This window comes from Onychostruthus taczanowskii, unplaced genomic scaffold (genome assembly GCF_017590055.1).
Source record: "Onychostruthus taczanowskii isolate IOZ18803 unplaced genomic scaffold, ASM1759005v1 scaffold90, whole genome shotgun sequence".
Taxonomy (NCBI): domain Eukaryota; kingdom Metazoa; phylum Chordata; class Aves; order Passeriformes; family Passeridae; genus Onychostruthus; species Onychostruthus taczanowskii.
Genome location: NW_024506994.1, coordinates 2,289,229 through 2,308,031, shown reverse-complemented (window position 1 = coordinate 2,308,031; position 18,803 = coordinate 2,289,229). Strand labels below are relative to the sequence as shown.

The window sequence follows — 18,803 nt, the reverse complement described above, 5'->3', positions numbered from 1 at the left end:
ACAGGTGAGATTTGTGCTGCTGTGCAAGGACTTCAGCTGCATGGTGAGCTCTAAAAGCCAGATTTTTGAGCTCCTCCCATGCAACGCAGCCGTGACAGCATGGTTGGAGGGGATTTTGCATGTTTGCAACCTAAAGATCTCTGGGTGGGTGTACTGTGCTGGTACAGAGCAACCTTGGACCTTCAGGCAGGGTCTGGCTCAAAACTGCAAAAACTGATAGAAGTTAAACACAGATTCTCTGCTCTGGAGATGGGATGGGAGAGCTGGGATGGTTCAGCCTGGAGAAAGATCTGGAGAGACTGAAGAGCCCCTTCCAGTGCCTAAAGGGACTCCAAGAGAGCTGGAGAGGGACTTGGGACAAGGGATGGAGGGACAGGACAAGGGGAATGGCTTCTCACTTCCAGAGGGCAGGGATAGATGGGATACTGGGGAGAAATTTTTTCTTGTGAGGGTGGGGAGGCCCCTGAATCCCTGGAAGTGTCCAAGGCCAGGTTGGATGGGCCTTGGAGCAAGCTGGGATAGTTGAAGGTGTCCCTGCCCATTCCATAATTCCATGATTTTGTGTTTTCCCTGCCCTTACAGCTGGGGAACAGCTAATACTGAATTTCTCGTGAGAGGACACCAGGAGGAGCTCCAGGGTAGAGAAATCTGGTTAATTCCCTGTCCTGTAGGCTGTGGGTGACTACCATCCCCCGTGTGCTGGTGGCCACCTCGGTACATCCTTTGCAGTTGGGAGAGGGGTCTTTGTTGGCAAGGGAAAAACTGCCAGAGGTGGCTGGAGAGGCAGGAGCAATCTGCTGGAAGTACAAGCCGTGTCCTGTGCTGCAGCTGAAATTTTTATGTGACCCTTCTTTGTTGGCAAGGGAAAAACTGCCAGAGGTGGCTGGAGAGGCAGGAACAATCTGCGGAAGTACAAGCCATGTCCTGTGCTGCAGCTGAAATTTATATGTGACCCTGTCATCTGGAGATTTTGGAGGCTGTGATTTCAGCCTTTAGCTGCTGCAGGCTGTGGAAGGTGTCCCTGCCCATGGCAGGAGGTGGGACTGGATGGTCTGTAAGGTTCTTTCCCACCCATACTATTCTGTGGTTCAATCATCCATGGAAACCCAAACTGAAGTGTGTAACATATCCTGCAGTGCAAACACTGCTGTTTCCTTATAGGAACTCGAGAGTAGAGGAGTTCTTGTAAGTGGAATTAAAATACTCTTTTACCTCCAAGCCCCCATCCCTGCTCCAAGCCCCTGATGTGTGAGAGAGAAAAGCTTTTTGGGACAACTTTATATTCCTGTCTATAAGGAAAAACTTCCCTGTGAGGGTGCTGAGGCCCTGGCACAGGTTGCCCAGAGAAGCTGTGGCTGCCCCTGGCTCCCTGGAAGTGTCCAAGGCCAGGCTGGATAGGGCTTGGAGCAACCTGGGATAGTGGAACTGTGTGATCTTTAATTTCCCTTCCCACAAGAGCCATTCTGTGATTCTAGGAATAAAAATATTTTTCCTCCCTTAAAATGACTCGGTGGCCTCTTTTTGATTAAATTTTTTTTAGTTAACTTCAACTCAAGTTCAATTGTAGGAAATTCTGGGTCAAAGAGGGAATCTCTGCTGAAGTTACAAGCTGCTGAAGACACAAGAAGTGAGTGGAAAGTGGCGGTGAGGATTCATAATCCGGTGTTTGGTGTGATAACGTCATTGCTTCGTCACATGTAACCATTTCCACTCAACCCCGTTCCTGCACAATCCAACCCATTTTCATGGCAGTGCCCTTTCCTTTCATGGTGAACATTCAGGGGGGGAAAAAAAAGGAGGTCAGCTTCTGGGCTAAAAAAAGTGGATTTCTGGTAATTCTACCCTCTCTTGCTCCTCCACGCTCCATGTCGCATCTCAGTAGATGCGCTGGTGAATATTTGGGACAGTCAGAATAGGAACGTGTGTCACAGCACTGGTGTTGCCTCAGGTGGACTGGGTAACCTGAAATGTGACAAATGTAGAGGAGGAGAGTGGCTGGGCTCTGAGCTGTCAGTTGAACCAGACCACAAAGTCATGACAGCATCCTGCAGTGATGTAAAACATCAGTCAGTGGAGATTTCTGCTGCTGTGATTCAAGAGAGGGTGACAAAGCAGAGACTATCAGTCCCTTCTTCTTGGAAAGTTCTGTGAATTTGTATTTTTTTTTTTTTTTTTTTGGTAGGACTGAAAATGTCATGAATCTTGATTCCCTGTATGACTGAAGATGAATTTGTGTGAAGTCCTACACTTTAGTCCTTTGCTTCTGGCTTGGCTACATAGCTTTGGGAAAGGTTTCTCTCAGGGCTTTTCTCCACAAATGAGCTTCATTAAGTTGTTATGTGGTGGTTTTTTTTTTTTTTTCCTTTTCTTTTTTTTTTTTTTTTTCTTTTTCTTTTTCTTTTCCTTGCCATAAAAATAGCTTATGCCCCCAAAGAGATCTGCTGGTGCTCCAGGGAAACACCACATGCACCAACTTCCCAGTTGGTGGCTGCTCCTTTTTGTTTTCCCTTCCATTTTCATGCCTGCCTCTCCTATTAATTATTAAGTGAGGATTGTGTGATTGAGAGGGATTAAATCTTCCATGAACACAAAGGATCAGGAGCAGAAGCTCCTGACCCAGCTCTTTCAGAACTGTTCAAGGATGATGGTCAACCCAAGTCCCACCATATCCCACATGAATGAGTCCCACCAGACAAGCCAGGAGAGGCTTTCCTCACACCACCTTGCTGGCTACAGGGCCATGGGACTTATTAGAGTGTTTTGGGATTGTACAAGATTTATGGGATGTACAGGAGCAGGAGCAAAGTGGGCAAAGGAAAGGATAAAGGTGGATCAGTAAGAAGCAGTGTGTGTGGGAGTGCTATGGATATCAAGGTGGACTAGCTCCAGGTTATTCCATAAGTCTGGGCCTCTCATGCTCCAGCATTCACCACCATGTATGTCCAAGGAGCCCATCCAGCAGAAATGCTGCTCCAAGGTGCACCCAGTTTACAGGGCCAGAGAAGGGACAAGAGACCAATATTCCAAGGGCACAGCTCCAGCAGGGAGGTCAAAGCTGAGCCGGGATGGAGCTCCTGGTGAAGGTGGCCAGGGCCCTAAAAGAGCGTTTATGAGTGTTCAGAATTCTCCACAATGTGTCACCACAGCAGGGAAGGCATCCCAACTCCTGGGATTTCCCCTGAAGAAATTCCCCATGGCACTTATTCTTCCCCTGCCCAGTCCCTGCAGGATACAGGGATCCCTAAGACAAAGTGGGTGTGGATTTTGCAGTTGAAGGGAGGTTAAATGGTGAGGTTCCACGTCCTGCCCTCATTTTGAAGTCCCTGTTGGGTGTCTGACTTTGCAGCTCGCTGATCTCTGCTGTGTGGCTTGTTTGAGGCACGTGGAAGTGCATCCACCTGAGTTTGTGGTGAAAAAACTATTATTAGAAAGAGGGTGGTGGAAAGGAGTGAAAAAAAAAAACACCAAAAAACACCTGCCTAAACAGTTTGTCGGGTTTTTTTTTCTTTCCTTATCTCTTGATCTGCCTAAATAAATGCTATTGGCTAATTTGGGATGCTGGTAAAAGTATTTGCCCTTCCCTTTTTTGGAGGTAGATGGGAGGAAGTGGGCTAAAAATTGCAATATCAGCTCCTAACCTCAGACCAGGTAAGTCAGCAGTGCTGCAATGGAAAGGGTGGCAGTGCCTCAGCTTTGCTATAAAATGGAGAGCACAACTGGCTTTGAGACACAAGCAGGGTTGAAAGGGTCTCAGAGAAGAAGAATTCTCTTGTCCTGTTGCCCTAACACCCAGCAGGGAGGTTACCATGGCTTTCAGCAGCTCTGCTGGGGTAAGTACTTATATCTGAAATAAAGGATAAGATGTATTTGCTGCAAGAGAGAAAGCAGGGTGCAGATCTCCTGATTTGTGCAGAAAACCCTTTTAGTCTTGCTGGGAGCTGGTTGGGATGCTGGGTGTGTCTGATGCAGCTGCTTGGTGATTGAGTGATTAAGGTGTGGTGGACTATCCATGAATTATTTATCTCTCGCTCATCATCACTGCTGATGTGGGATTGGCAGAGTCCTTTTTGCAGACAACATGTCATCAAAACTGCTGAAATTTCACGGTGGATACCTATGCATTTGAATTTCAACCTGGGTAGCTTTTGCAGCACTGTCAGCTCCTGTGATTTTCTTAAAAGCCCGGCATTTATTTTGTCTTCTTTTTAGGAACTGGACTTCATGATCTTTGTGGTTCCCTTTCCATTTAGGATATTCCATGATTCTATTATTTACTAAAACTCTGCCTATTGGAAATGGCCCAAGAATCCCAGATTCTCTTGGGAAAAGGGCTATTTCCAGCAGATGGCTGTGGGTGGCCAGTTTTTACTGGCCTGAGAAAGCCATGGCTGGGCAAGGTCTTAAGCTTAGGCACAGGGGTCAGCTGAGTCTTTACCCAATTTTTAGGTGAAAAGATGGTGCTCTGTGACCGCAGAGTAGGATCTTCATAGCTTGTTGGACAGATGCTCTTCCTGGTGCAGAATCAACTATGAACCAGAATTTAAATCACAGTGTAGCATCAGTTATGATGAGTTTTATTAACATCGTTTTGTTACTTGCTCATCTTGGCCCATTTCACACAAATATAAGTATGAAGATTGTCCAGTCTAGCCAAGACTTAGTTCTTTGTGCTCTCTTTCCTGACAGGGCAGGACTAATGACACCTTTCTCTCTCCCAGTTCAGATCACTGGTTTTGGTGCTGGTTTTAGCCCTCACTGTGAGGAGCTCACCCCACAGAAAGGCTGGTGCCTCTGCAAGGCTGAGGGAAGGCTGCCTGAACCAAAAGGATCCCAAATTCCCCACAACAGTGAATGTTGACATTCGGATCAGCAACTCAGATCATGCCTTTGGGATGGTCCAAGATGTCAGGAACCGGTCTCTGGCTCCTTGGGATTACAGGTAACTGTTCAGTTGTTCTCTAAATTGTGAGGGCTGTGCCACACCACAAATTATTTTTTTGTGGTGGCTGTGGTTCATTCTCAGGCTATGCCCAGAGTCCCATGAATATGGCTCTGATGTTGGCTGAGGTTTCTTCAAGAGAAACTGTTTGCTGTGCAAGGGGCTATCACTGGAATGGTTTCTAATCATCTTGTCAGTCTTCATCCATCACAGAATCATTGAGGCTGGAAAAGCCCTCTGAAGTCTTTGAGTCCAGCCATTCCCCTGCACTGCCAAGGCCACCAGTGACCTGTGTCCCCAAGAGCCACATCCACATGGCTTTTAAAGCCCTCCAGGGATAGTGATTCCACCACCTCCCTGGGCAGCAGTGCCAGGCCTTAACAACCCTTTCAGGGAAGAAATTTTTCTTAATATTCAATCTAAACCTCCCCTGGAGCAACTTGAGGCTGTTTCCTCTTGTCCCTTGTTCCATGGGAGCAGAGCCTGATCCCCCTGGCTGTCCCCCCCTGTCAGGGAGCTGTGCAGAGCCAGAAGGTCCCCCCTGAGCCTCCTTTTCTCCAGGCTGAGCCATTTCCCAGCTCCCTCAGTTGCTTTTTGTGCTCCAGACCCTTCCCCAGCTCCTCTGAGCAGCTTCCTAACCCCTCTGCCCCAAGCTCATAGTGCTGCATGGGGTTGAAATAATAATGAAATTAATTATTCATCTAGGAAAAGCATAATGTGACTACACTGACATTTCACATTTTCCTAACATAAAGAAACATCCAAATACTGAAATTAAAACCAAACAAAAATGAATAGGCCAGTTGTGAGCTCTGTATTATTTAACCCAGCTCCACCCCATTCATCAGCTCCTAAAGAATGGTGCAGCAGCATTACCCTCCAGTGCTGATTCCATTTCCAGGAAATCATTGTGAAACCGTTGAGGATAAGGAAATCTTTGTGTCTCACAATGAGGAAGCACAGGTTGAATAGGATGACGGAGACATAAACAAGAAGACGTCCAAGCGCTTAAATCAGTTTTGTGTCCCCGTTGCCAGGCTGGACGAGGATCCCAACCGCTTCCCGCGGATGATCGCCGACGCCCGGTGCCGCCTGTCGGGCTGCGTGAGCCCCCTGGGGCAGGAGGACCACGGCCTCAACTCGGTGCCCATCCAGCAGGAGATCCTGGTGCTGCGGCGGGAGCAGCGCGGCTGCGCGCCCTCCTACCGCCTGGAGAAGAGGATCATCACCGTGGGCTGCACCTGCGTCACGCCCGTCGTCCAGCACCAGTCCTAGCACAGCCAGCACGCCAGGCAGCCTTGGGAAGAGGAAGGGGTTCCCATAAAAATCCCTCTGGTGGAATCCCACAGCTGCCCGCCGCGCACTCCAGGAGCTCAACACATCCCTTCCAAATCTTAGAAATTATCTCCTGAAAGTCGTGATTCTTGCTGTTGTTCATTTATGGGTTTCAGGATGGGGATCATGGGTAGCTGGTGGTGGAGGGGAGGAAGAGTTTTGTTTGTGGGCTCAAGCAGTGAGAGGGGAGAGCAGTGCTTTTTAAAAATTTGTTTTTTATCAGTTTGGTGAACTAAACTAATTATAGTTTCCAAATTATCCTTGGCAGTAAATTCACCTAACTGAATACATACCCACCAGCACTGCCACAAAAAATTCCTCATCCTGCACCTTCTCCATCCCTTCTTCATCCCTATCCCATTTCCCTTCTCTGGCCATCCCTATCACTGGGGTATTACTGGTGTCAGTCAGACATTGCTGCCACCGGGCCTGGTTGTCACCACAGTCTGGGTTTATGTCAGTGCTGCAATTGATTTATTGCAAAACATTTTGGGAGGTAATTGATTCCACTTGTTGAGTGCTAAAATGACAAAGAACCAACAGATATCTATATTTCTATTTATGTCTTCTATTTATGGCTGTATTTATGGCTCTGTGTGTGCTCAGAGTATAAAAATATTTGATAAATTTAATCTGTATTTATTCAATAACTTATCTGCTGAATAAAAATCATATTTTATATTAAAAAATGGTTTTTCATGGTAGTTCAGAATGACAACAGAAACAGAGAATGGGTTTGTGCTGCAGTAGCACTGAGAGATTTCGTCACAGATCAGGTATTTTCCTCTGCAGTGAGATGAGTAGAGGGAACAGAAGAGAACTTGCAGCCTAAGTAGACTAAAAGACACAAAGAAGAGGCTGAAAGCAGTGAAGGGAGGTTCTACAGGCACTGGTGGCAATGGAATGAGGTTTTTTAGACCTCTGGGATGGTCTCTAGGGATGGTGGGAAAAGAGACAGGAGATGTCACATTCCAGGGCTGCAGCCAGAATTTGGGATGGCTCATTAGAGCTGGGAAAGGTCTGTCCTATCCTCCTCCAGGCAAGCTTTCATCCCTGTAAACAACCCTCTCCTCCCACAGCTGAATGATTGGCTGGGCAGGAAGGCAGGGAGATGAGGGATGGCTTCATCTCACTGCTTCCCAGCCAGGTAATTCACAGGTGCTGGGATTAAAGTGGTGGATGAGGATCCCTCACATCAAGGAACTAGCAGCTATACCTGCAGGGTGTGGTTTCCTGCTGGGCTGAGGTGTCCTGCCTTAGGAAATGAGGAATTGCCCTTTCCCTCCCTGAGCTACACAAGGAACACAGCCTGGAACAGCTCACTGCTCAGGAGCTGGACTGGGTGATCCTTGTGTCCCTCAGGATATTCCATGATCCTTTTACTATCTACTATTTTATCAAATTACTGCAATATTGCTTTTTTTTTTTTTTTTTTTTTTTTTTAACATTGCTCCTCTTTCATCCAGAGCTGAGCCAGGCTCTCAGACCTCTGCTATGGTTTCTGCTGCAGGGGGGTTTTAATTCTGCATTTCCTTTTACATTTGAATCAGGACAAACCCACGCAAGCATTCTAGCATTTCATTTTGACTGCACAGAAACCACTTTAAATCAGACCCACCTGGTGCAGGTAGACCCTGGGTTTCCTCCCCAGGCTGGGCCAGGTGAGCTGCTGGGTCCAAAGGAATCAAGGCCAGGTTGGGCAGGGCTTTGGGCCACCTGGGATAGCAGAAGGTGGCAGGGGATGGAATGGGATGGTCTTTGAGTTCTCTTCCAACCCAAAACATTCCACAATTCTGTGATTCTACGATTCTATGAAGTCTCTTCTTGTTGGGATGGATGAAAGTTTGACAAGAAAGTTTAACAGACATGTATGCTTGGCAGAAAGATTTTTTTTTTTTTTTTTGAATGTAGAATCTGAAGAAGGAATAGAAATGAAAGCAAGTTTTGATATAGAAGAAAAGAATTGCTGAGCCAGTCTTACTGGATAACTAAGAAGACAAAGGGTATGTTAGTTAGAAGGGGGTTTTATGGCTTAGAGCAAAGGATAAACCCACCACAAACAGCAGATGTTTTTACCAGGCAAACAAGACTGCCAATGTTGCAAGTAGAAAAAAGGTCTCAGAATTTTCCACTGGAAGAAAACTGAAAAGCAAATTCTAGCTTAAACTGTAATGTGCTAACTTTTAGTGATTGGAGAATAGTAACATGGATACAGTAATTACAGTAGTTATTATAGGCTATAGGTAAAAGTGGAGGCATAGATTGGTTCTACTGTATTAAGATGCTCAGCAAAGAAAAGTATATAATGCCTTGTAACCAAAATTAAAAGGTCTTCAGGCTTGCCTGCCGCTGGAGCTGACAGCTGTAGGTGCAGGCTCTGTCACCACGACCCTGGACAGTTGTAACATCTTGGATACAATAAACTGCGTTTTGAAGAGCTGCCTGAATTCCTGCATCCCTCCTGCAGGCTCTCACGTCCTCTGGTGCTCTTTGTTGAGTGGGGTGTGTTCTGTGCCCCGTGGGTCACCGGGAGCCACTCCAGCCATCCGTGGGTGCCCTTGTCATTCAGTCAGGAGCATCTGCCCCCGTTTGTGGCAGCAGCTGTTTTCGTTATGACCGCTGAGCTCTTCTTGTGGTGCAGAGCCAGCCCAGGGCGGCGTCTCCTGCTCTCCTCGCTCAGTAACCGCTGACCAGGAAATCGCAACCTGCTTCTTACTCCTGACCTACTTCTCTCCACAAACCTGCCTTGTGGGCCTGCCCTCGCTTGTTTTTCAGGGAGAAAACTACCCTGCATCTCTCCTCTCAGTCATCATTACTTTGACATTGGGTTCGTGGCAACGTCCTGTGCTGATGCTCCTGAGCACGCCCCAGCTTGCCCTAAGAGTGGTCCTAACTGGATGGATAATGAAGTAGCTAATTAGGAAAATACACAGATGGCTAATTAAGGAAGTCTCACCTGTGGGTCATGAGGTTTTGCAGGCAGAGCTTTCAACTGCAAACCACACACCACTCAGGGAGGCATGTCTTGTACATAGTCCTCCTAATGGCATCATTCTTAGAGTGCAGCAGCTTGTAAATACAAGCCTGGTTATTTTTTGGGTGCTGGTTTTTGCTGCCAGCAATCTATTAATTTGAGGGTCAGAACTAGATGATCTTTAAGCTCCCTTCCAACATAAACCACCCTGTCTTCTATGAATCAGCAAACACTGCACACAAATTTATGCTTCTTATAAACAGCACAGTCATATCAGCACCGAGAGCAAGTGCACTTCACAGCCTTTGCTAAAGGCTTTGCTTGGTTTGTTCCCTTTGCAGCAGTGGCCCTGGGTGCCCAGCTGGGCATCTCTGGCTGTGCAGTGGGGCTTGGAGCATCCTCCAGAGGCTGGGCTGTTTTATCAGGAGGAGAAGCACAGCTGGAGGTGTAGCAGCAGTGCCAGTGAATTCTTGCAACCTGCTGGGCTAAGCAGCCTCCAGTCACAGGTTGGTATCTGAGCCTCGTGGCCTTTCCTATTCATTTTCTCTTCTGATTTCCTTTTCCTAATGTCCTACCTTTGTTTTTTGCTCACGGCTCCCCTTGGCTGTGTGTTCTGGCAGCTGATCCTGGTGTGGCAGGATCCTCCTGTGGGATGTTGGGTAGAGGACAGTACAGTGACCCAGCACAGGTAGATGCCTCCTCCCAGACCTGTGCTGTGACCTGTGGATGTGTTGACCAGGAAATGTCTCAGGGCCTCTTTGCACCCCTGACCACAAGCAGGTGCTCCTGGGAGTGTTCAAAGGGACTGCAGGTCACGAGAACCTGTTCCACAAAAGTCACTGCTTTGGAAAGGGTTACAAAATTAAATATGTAAAGAATGCAAAGGTTGCAAGTTAAAAGGCTGGAAAAAACCCAATAATTATCTGTTTGGTGAGGCAGAGGTTTAATGGCTGGAAAGCTGACATGGTTTATTGGGAGTTCGACATTACAGGCAAAATTTTAAGGCAATGAGCAATTTTCTGATCAGTCCAGAAATTCTCTGGAAGAGTGATTTTCTGGTCAGTCCTGTGGGGATCTGTGGGTCGGTGCCAACATGATAGGTACAGATGATAGGATGAGTTTCTGTATCAGCTGCAGGTTCTGGAGATGGCCCAAGAGACCAGACCAGAAACCTGATCCCATGTCACCATCACATCCAAAACAGGAGACTTTCCTTGACCTTCCCTCTGAGAGTGGTGAGGCAGTGGCAGAGAGAAGCTGTGGCTGTTCCATCCCTGGAAGTGTCCAGGCCACTTTGGATGGGGCTTGGAGCAACCTGAGATAGTGGAAGGTGTCTCTGCCCATGGCAGGAGGATGGAATGAGATAATCTTTAATGTCTTTTCCAACCCAAACCATTCTATAATGCCACAACCTTCTTTTGTCTCCATCTCCTTCTCCCTTTTCCTTCTTTCATATTATTTTTAACCTCGTGCTCAAGAAGAATGAGTGGGCTGATTCTGCATTTTCTACAGTACTGTTGCAAGGCAATGACAAAAGAAATCCCAAACCTGCTTAAAATGTCTGTGATTGTCTGGTACCAATCCAGCAGAGCCAGAGGTGTTGGTGGGGATGGGATGGGCTGGTGCTGGCTGTCAGGAGCTGAGAAGATGCCAGGCAGGCTCAGCACCAGACACAAACTACACTTTCTGCCTTTCCTGCTCACGAAGAGAAGTTCCAGGAACTGGACTTCAGTGGTCCTCCTGAGTCCCTTCCAACTCAGGATATTCTGGGATTAAAGACATTTTTCATATTTTCTAATTATTCCCCATACTTCCAGGGCTAGATAAGAGCAGCAGGTTCACGTCCTCAGCTCTTCAGAGAAATCCCTTCTTGTTTTTGGTGTAACTGCTTATTTATTCTTCCTTCAGAAAAGTGGCTCAGCTTTTCTACCTTTTTGTATAGCTTCAAAAAAAGATTAAAAATACGTTTGATGCTCTTTGGGGCTCATAGACTGAAAAAATGCTGTTTTCTGGGCACAGCTTTCCATGAGTGAGTAAAATCAGTACAAACCATCATGTTTCTGTTTGTCTGCATTCTTAGTAAGCACAGTATATGTGTATCATGATCAAGGTTCCCAGTTCTGGTAAATGAATAGAGATGGTTTATCTCCTCTCTAACTTGACCATAAAATTTTTCAGGGTGGCTTTTTATTTCAGACGTCTGAAACTTGTGTTCTTGGCCCTCATTACAGCTGAATCTGCAGCATCTTTTAGAAGCATCTGCTTTCCATCCAAATTGCTTTGATAAGTAGCAATGATGAGCATGATTATCTGCAAAAATCCAGTTTCAAACTTCTCCTTCTGGTGGGTTTTACTCACAGGTTGCCAAAACACTGCTGCTCAGGTTTTGCAAACTGACATGAAACCGAGATGGGGAGCAGTGCTGGACTGGAAACTTTTATGCTGGAGAGGGTTTTGCAGTAATTCCGCTCCCCTCCCTCCAATGACAATATCATTTAAGAGCATCAAATGAGCAGAAATTTGCACTGAAACTCTTGAAAACAAGGAGGAACAATCTTTACCTGTTGAAACTCAAACTGATAGGAGCTGTGCATGGGTGAAAGAGGAGCTCCACTCTCATTGTGATCATTATTGAGTGTAGAAGAATAAGGACACTGATGAGGTCACTCTTGCCAGGATGCATTGGTTTGGGATTATTCTGCACCTTTCTAACTGAACACAGAAAGTAAGGAAATCAGGAAGGAAAATCTCTTAGCTCATGGTGCCAGGAGTTAGGAGAGAACTTGCAGTAGGAAAGAAAACGGTCTTTGGCCCTATAAATCCAGCTTATTAATTAACCTATTAAATGCTTCTGCAGGAGCATGTAGAGCACCCAAGCAGCCTGTAGGTGTAAGAACAGAGTTCTCCAAATAAATAAAAATGGTTCTGTCCTAAGGCTTAGATTTAGCTGGATTGGTAAATGGTTCAACAAAAATCATGGTGGATTTTTGCAAGGGAGTGTGTCTTCACTAAGGCCAGGTTGGATGGGGCTTGGAGCAGCCTGGGGTAGTGGAAGGTGTCCCTGCCCATGGCAGGGGGTTGGAACTAAATGACCTTTAAGGTGCTTCCAACCCAAACCGCTCCATGATGATGACACTGATCTGTGAAGTCTGTCAACAGAAAGCTGTTGGCTTTTCCATGCTCCAGCTGTGTCATCTCTTTCTGACCTGATTCTGAGTTTTTCCACCTCAGCATAACTTTCTCAGCATTTTCCAGTGCCCACTACACATGTGTCAGCTCCAGTAGTGGCACATGACTTCCAGGGAAGAAAGGGTTGGACTTTCTGTGATTTTAACTGTTGGAAGTTACTTGGGCTGATTGCAGACAATTTGACAAAATTCCTTCTTGGAGTGGTAGGACATTAAAAGATTATCTAAATGACAAGATATCTTGGAGTGGTAGGACATTAAAAGATTATCTAAATGACAAGGAAGTCAGTACTGTTTCAATCTTCCTGGATTGATATTTATATAAATCTTTGAAAACCTTGAAGGATGAATGTTCCAATGTTCCTTGATGCTTTTTTTTTTTTTTTTTTTTTTTTTTTTTTTTAAGTCCATTCTTGCTTAATACTTGCATGGTCAGCTGGGTTAAACTTCAGGACCTGCAGGAGATCTTAAGGAAGAATAACTGGAGATATGGTCAGAAACTAGCTAAGTTAGGATCACATGCACTTCTAGATTCCTCTGTTTAGGCAAAGTTATATCAGTGTTTGAAGGTAACTGAAGGTGTGGACAGGAGTTCATTGCTGTGATTGCAAGTACTGTGGTCAGCCTGAGTTAATCAATGTTTCCTTGGCCCAGTGTTTATCTGCCAGGTCAGGGAATGGTGTGGCTGTGCTGTGGGTTTAGGTTACAGGGGCTGACCCACCTGGAGTACTTTAGGGAGGATTTGGGCTCAGTGGAACAGATGGAGGGAGTAATTCCCAGTAGTGAAATTTGGGATTATCACACCTGGATCTGGAGAAGATGCTTTCACCTGAGAGTGTTATATTAGCCTCCTTGAGCCAGGTCTAATAAGCTCTCGGAGGCTTATAACACACCCAAGATAGCTCAGCTACCTTTGGAGGCATAAAAATAAGCAGGATGGCTTCTGCTGCAGTGTTGGAAACAAAAAGGTTTAACAAAAGGCAAAGTAACAAATAGAAAAAACTGAACCAGGTGCAAGTAAAACATCTCACAAAAGCGATTAGTTTCTTTGTTCTCTTCGTTTTCTACTAAATTGTCCAGGCGGGACTTTTTGGTTTCTGTCCAATTAGGTACCTTTAAGTTTGAGGTGAAGTCTCTTGGGTCCTATGAGGTGGCTTTTCACCTAATCAATGAGAGAAGCTTCTGGGCTTCTTTCCTCTTTAGGGGGACAAAGGATAGTTTTGTCACTCTGTCAACAGAGGGCACATTCCTACATGAGAGGACCTTCCCTCTCATTAGAGACTCAGCGCTGAGCTCTGTGCCTCTACAAGTTCTGCACTTGCTGTTGCATTTGCCAGTGCCTCAGCAGGGCCACACCTCCCTGAGACAGCAGCAAACAAAACACCCGCATCTTCACCAGCCAGCCTTGCCCTCTGAACCACGGAACACGTTCACCGGGGCACTTTTAACCCAAGTGTGCTTTAAATAAACCCACCTGCTGTGCCAGACACCCACCCACGCAAGCGCCACCCGGATGAAGTGCTGCGTCAGGGTGCTCCACTTTTGAAGTGCTGAAAACGTGTTGGAAGGACGTGAACACAGAGAAAAATCACGATTGCAATCGGCCAGATGTGATTAATTGCTTCAGTCACCCACCTGACTCTCGTGAGCTTCCCTTGGTGTACCCAGGCGGTGTCTCTGCTCCACGGAAAATGGGCTGAAATGGGTTGGGCTGAGATTCATAGGTGATTTTGGAGTGGTGTTAGAGCTCAGCAGTGGAAATGCACTCGCTGTTTTAGGGGAGGGAGTTTCTTTCCTCCCAAATAAGTATTCAAAGTGTTGTGTTGAGCCCATCTTTAAAAATCCTTTTCCAATTGGATAATTAGGTGGATAACGGGGTAATTACCCAGTAGAAATTTCTTTTTTTGCTTGTCTTTGGTCTCTTTGATACCACTTTATAAATAATTTTCCTCCAGGTATCTTAGTTCCTCTATTGGTGAAATGGTGTTTTCCTATTTTTTTTTCCACATGGGCTTTATATTCTACTGCAGCAGAGGTAGATGTTATCAAGTGAATTTGAAGCTTTAACATAATGTAAATCTCTTTCATGGTCGTGATAGAGTGATTTCTTGCCTTGTCAGGAACACTTCTTTAGAAAGAAAGGAGGATACCAAAGAGATTTTCACTGATTTTTTTATTACACAAAGATAAATAAACATTACCTTAATACTTAAAATAATATATATATTAGGATAATACATTATTATCATGTTTTCCACCAGCATAAATAGATTTACATAAATAGACATTTCAAAGTGTAAACTAAGGTTGGGTAGAATTCCCATTGCTTTTCAGCCTGGCACATGAAGGTGTCTGGATTCTGAATTTGTGGAGTGCAAGATTTTGGGGGGAAACATTATTTTTTACCCGAGACACCTAATTTTCAATATATTCTGATGTATCCCTGACAAATTCTATGGCTTGATTCAGCTTTTTGGAAGCCCCTTCCATGCGAGGAAATTCTCTGCGGCTCCTCACTCTTGCATCTCCATCTCCCTTCAGGCCTGGTGCTGGACCAAGGGGGTGACACACGTGCAGCCCACGGTGATTTTTTTCTTCTCCAGCCTGTAGGACTGCTGGCAGCCCCTCTGCTCCCTGCGCAGGACCAGGATCTCCTGCGTGATGGGCACGGAGTTGAGGCTGTGGTCCAGCTGCCCCTCTGGAGTCACGCACCGCGTGTGGCGGCACTCGGCGTCCGCGATCAGCCGCGGGAAGCGGTTGTGGTCCTCGTCGATCCTGGGGGTTGGCAGGAAAGAGAATGAATCCAAAGGCAGGATAGTCTGGGTGACTCCGGGCTCCCTGCTTGGGAGCCTGTGCATCCAGGGGTGTATTGCCTATGGAGGGGCAGCAGATTCTCCAAGACCGCAGGTTTTTCCGAAATAAAATGTAAGTAACTAAATGCTGGATAGTTTTAGATGTATGGCTGCATGCAACTCCCTTTGCAAAGGACTTTCTTTGAGCTGGCACTGACTTTGAAAGACTTATCACAAATTATTTGAGCTTTCCAATGTGTTACTCCAACTAACAGGCCCCAAATATCTTCAGTTCCTACCCAAAACGTGAAAAGTTGATGTTAAACCACCATTGAATCTGGTGCATTATTAACCCTCTGAGGTGTTTTTTAACGATGTTTTACATAAAGAAAGCTTTAGAAGATAAAGCTTGCCTCAGTATACAAGTTAATTATTAAATTATAAAAATAGTTTTCTTTGCCTTCTGTATATTGCCTATGCCATGTGGGTTTTTTTGTGCTGCTTTCTGTACTGGCTCTCTTTCAAAGAAGATTATACAGACGTGGATAGCCTCATATTTCCAAAATCTCTCAACTGTAAAGCACTGAAAATAGGCATGAAAGCTTTTGTCTTGGCCAGGGCATCCAGAGTTTTTCCAGGCCATAGGGACAGGGATCATACCTGTAATCCCACGGGGCCAGAGAGCGGCTGCTGACATCTGGACTGGTTTTGGTGTCCTGGTTTGTGCTGCTGATGCTGAGGTTGACTCTGACAGTTTGGGGGAATTTTGAGTCTTTTTGGGTCAGGCATCCAGCAGATGCTTGCTTGAAGAGATTCTCTGGCTTGAGCCCAGGCTTGATCACCTTCCCCAGGGCAGGACTGCTGGCTGACAGCACAGCCAGCAGCACTAGGAGCAGGGGTTTGAGCTGGAAAGAATTGGTACATTTAGGACACAAGACAGGTGTGAAATTCATCCACAGTCAGCCTAACTGGTGGTTAAAGCCCCTACTGCAGGTTGGAGTAATTATGGAGAAATGTGCCACATGTCACATCCACTTTTGTTCTCGTTAACTGATTCTCACAGTGCTGACAGTTATATATACACTCAGTTGTATTCTGGTTGTAATGTTAAATCATAGAAAATTATACAATACAGAAGATAGCAGAAATGGTATAATAAAAAGAAAGACACTCTAAGGTTGAGTTTTCAATGTATTTCTTGTCTCAGAATAGCTGTGGGAGCTCCATGTCACTGATGTACAGTCTCATTGCTGCCCCATTCTCACATTTTAGTTTTTTAATTATTAATGATCTAAACAAGCATTTTAAAGGTGGTTGCAGATCCCTATTCCATCTATCATGATTTAAATACATCTCTGTCAAACTGGGGGAAAATAAACTCAGAATTCAAGTTCTTACCAGAGAAGCACAAAAAGTTGGAGACATCTTAATTCCTTCTCTTATTGGTTCTGATGCTTGTCCTGGGCTCGCTGAGCTGAAGGTGTCTGGGCACATCTGCTGCTGGACCTTTTATAAGGGTTTTTGGGCTGTGCTAAATAATTTGGAGTAGGTGTTTTTTCCCCCAACCTTAGCTGTGGTTTCTGACCATAACCTAAATTAAGAAGTGTATGCATATAGGTTCCATTAACACAGGTGGAATACAGGATATATCTTAGATCTGTAGATGATGTCATTCCTTCAGCCATGTCACTCAAATGGTGACAAAACCACAAACATTGCAAATTTGTGGGTGCAAAGTATTCGATTTTAAATTGGGATGCCGCAGGGATCAAACCCAAATGTCGCTGGCACAGGTTTGGATCTGTTCACTCCTTGGTTGGTCTGATGTCTTTTCACCACAGATTGGGCAGGTGTTGGGCAGCTGGCCACCCCCAAATTGCTCTCATATTCTTCCCATGGGCTGCAATTTTTCTTGATGTCTGAGGAGCAATGTCCCTGCTCAAGCTCAGGTCTCCTCTGAACTGGGCTATTCACGGTTAAAGCTCAGGTGTGATATCTCAGTGTTGATCAGAATGCTTGGTGATAGTGAGCTCCCAAAAGTCAGTCACTCTCCACATAGGAAAAAAAAAAAAAAGGAGTGAACTTTGTTTCAAGCTTGCCACCTTTGCGTTTTGCTTTCATTTTCCTTCTCTCATGCTGTGAGGCAGTGCTTTGTTCCTTAGGAAAGGAGTTTGGGAAGTGTGATGGATATAGTTAAACTTCCAGTTCCTAAGTTAGGCAGAGGAGAGAGGGGTTCCAGAGAAACTTTGTGAAGGCTGAGAGATGCAAAATGACACAAGACACTGGTAACCCAGAGCTGTGGCTGCCCCTGGATCCCTGGAAGTATCCAAGGCCAGGCTGGACAGGGCTGGGAGCACCTGGGATAGAGGAAGGTGTCCCTGCCCATGGCAGGAAGTGGAACTGGATTATATTTAAGGTCCCTTCCAACCCAAACCATTCTATGATTCTAGGATTCTATAACATCAAGTTTATTCTCTGATATTTCTTTTTTTAGGAAACACTCCCATCATTTTGCTCTGACTGTGGGTTTTGAGTAGCTCAGATGTGCCCCATGAAGTGACTCTCAGTGTAACAGCCTTGAGCTGCTGATCAGAACATTTCCCAGGTCTAATTCTAGTGGTTTTTGTAAAATAAAAATGATGTGGAGAAGGTACAGATTTTTTTTTATATTTGCTTAATATTTGTATCTAAGTCCAAATTTTGCTCACCTTGTGCCATCCAAAGGAGGATGCAAATAAGGGTAGAATTTAGTTTGCGGGTTCTGGGATACCCGTGACCTACATCTGCTTGTTTAAAAGATGCTGATGTTTCAGAAATTAAATGTATATTTCAGTTTCCCTCTTCAAGTTAGAGGTGTGCAGGTTAAAGGAAACGGTCCCCTCAGAAGGGGTTTTCTCTAATGCAATTTACTGAAATATCCTTTCAAAGTGGGTCAGTTAAAATTGCCACTTTTAGAAGCGAAATACGTTTTTGAAAGCCTACAAGGCAGCGGAAGGTCAGGTTCAAGCAGCCTGACCCTAAATTTTCTACCTTAAATGCGTCAGTGGTTTGGGTTACCTAAGTAGCTGAAAGGTGAATAGTTTAGCGTTTGAACATGGCTGATGCACCACAACACTACAATGGCAAAAAAAAAAAAAAATCCACGGTTTATATCAAGGCATGAACACCTGAAAGGTGAATAGTTTAGCGTTTGAACATGGCTGATGCACCACAACACTACAATGGCAAAAAAAAAAAAAAAAATTCCACAGTTTATATCAAGGCATGAACATGTTTGTTGTCAGTTGTCATAGGCAAGATGTGAAGGTTTGAGGAGAAAATGTGCCTCTTGAAATTTCTGATTTCAAGATTTTTCCAAGTTCCAAGTAATTATTTTGTAATTCTTAATGCTCTGAAGTGAAAAAAAAAAGAAAAAAATATTTTCCCCATGAGATTGGAAGTTACCCCAAAGGATTTGTTTTATTCTGACACATAGTTTTCTGTTAGCTAGAGAGCTAGAAACTGGGACACTAAAAAAGGCTTACTGAAACAGCAACAACAACAACAAAAAAATTAAAGGTTATCAAAAGCCTTTT

At 45.1% G+C, this 18,803-nt stretch overlaps 2 protein-coding genes across 2 annotated transcripts; one reads left to right on the top strand and one right to left on the bottom strand.

Moving 5' to 3' along the window:
* Positions 1–3,806: 3,806 nt before the first annotated feature.
* Positions 3,807–6,214, top strand: LOC121347471 (interleukin-17F-like). The gene is made up of 3 exons (XM_041426141.1): positions 3,807–3,830; positions 4,719–4,939; positions 5,977–6,214. Exons 1-3 carry the CDS (start codon positions 3,807–3,809, stop codon positions 6,212–6,214), a joined length of 483 nt encoding a protein of 160 aa, XP_041282075.1.
* An 8,759-nt stretch (positions 6,215–14,973) lies between these two features.
* Positions 14,974–16,653, bottom strand: IL17A (interleukin 17A). Its single transcript, XM_041426190.1, has 3 exons — positions 16,627–16,653; positions 15,889–16,133; positions 14,974–15,211 (listed from the first exon to the last, which is right to left on the bottom strand). The coding sequence occupies exons 1-3, from the start codon at positions 16,651–16,653 to the stop codon at positions 14,974–14,976; spliced, it is 510 nt and encodes a 169-aa protein (XP_041282124.1).
* Positions 16,654–18,803: the final 2,150 nt, after the last annotated feature.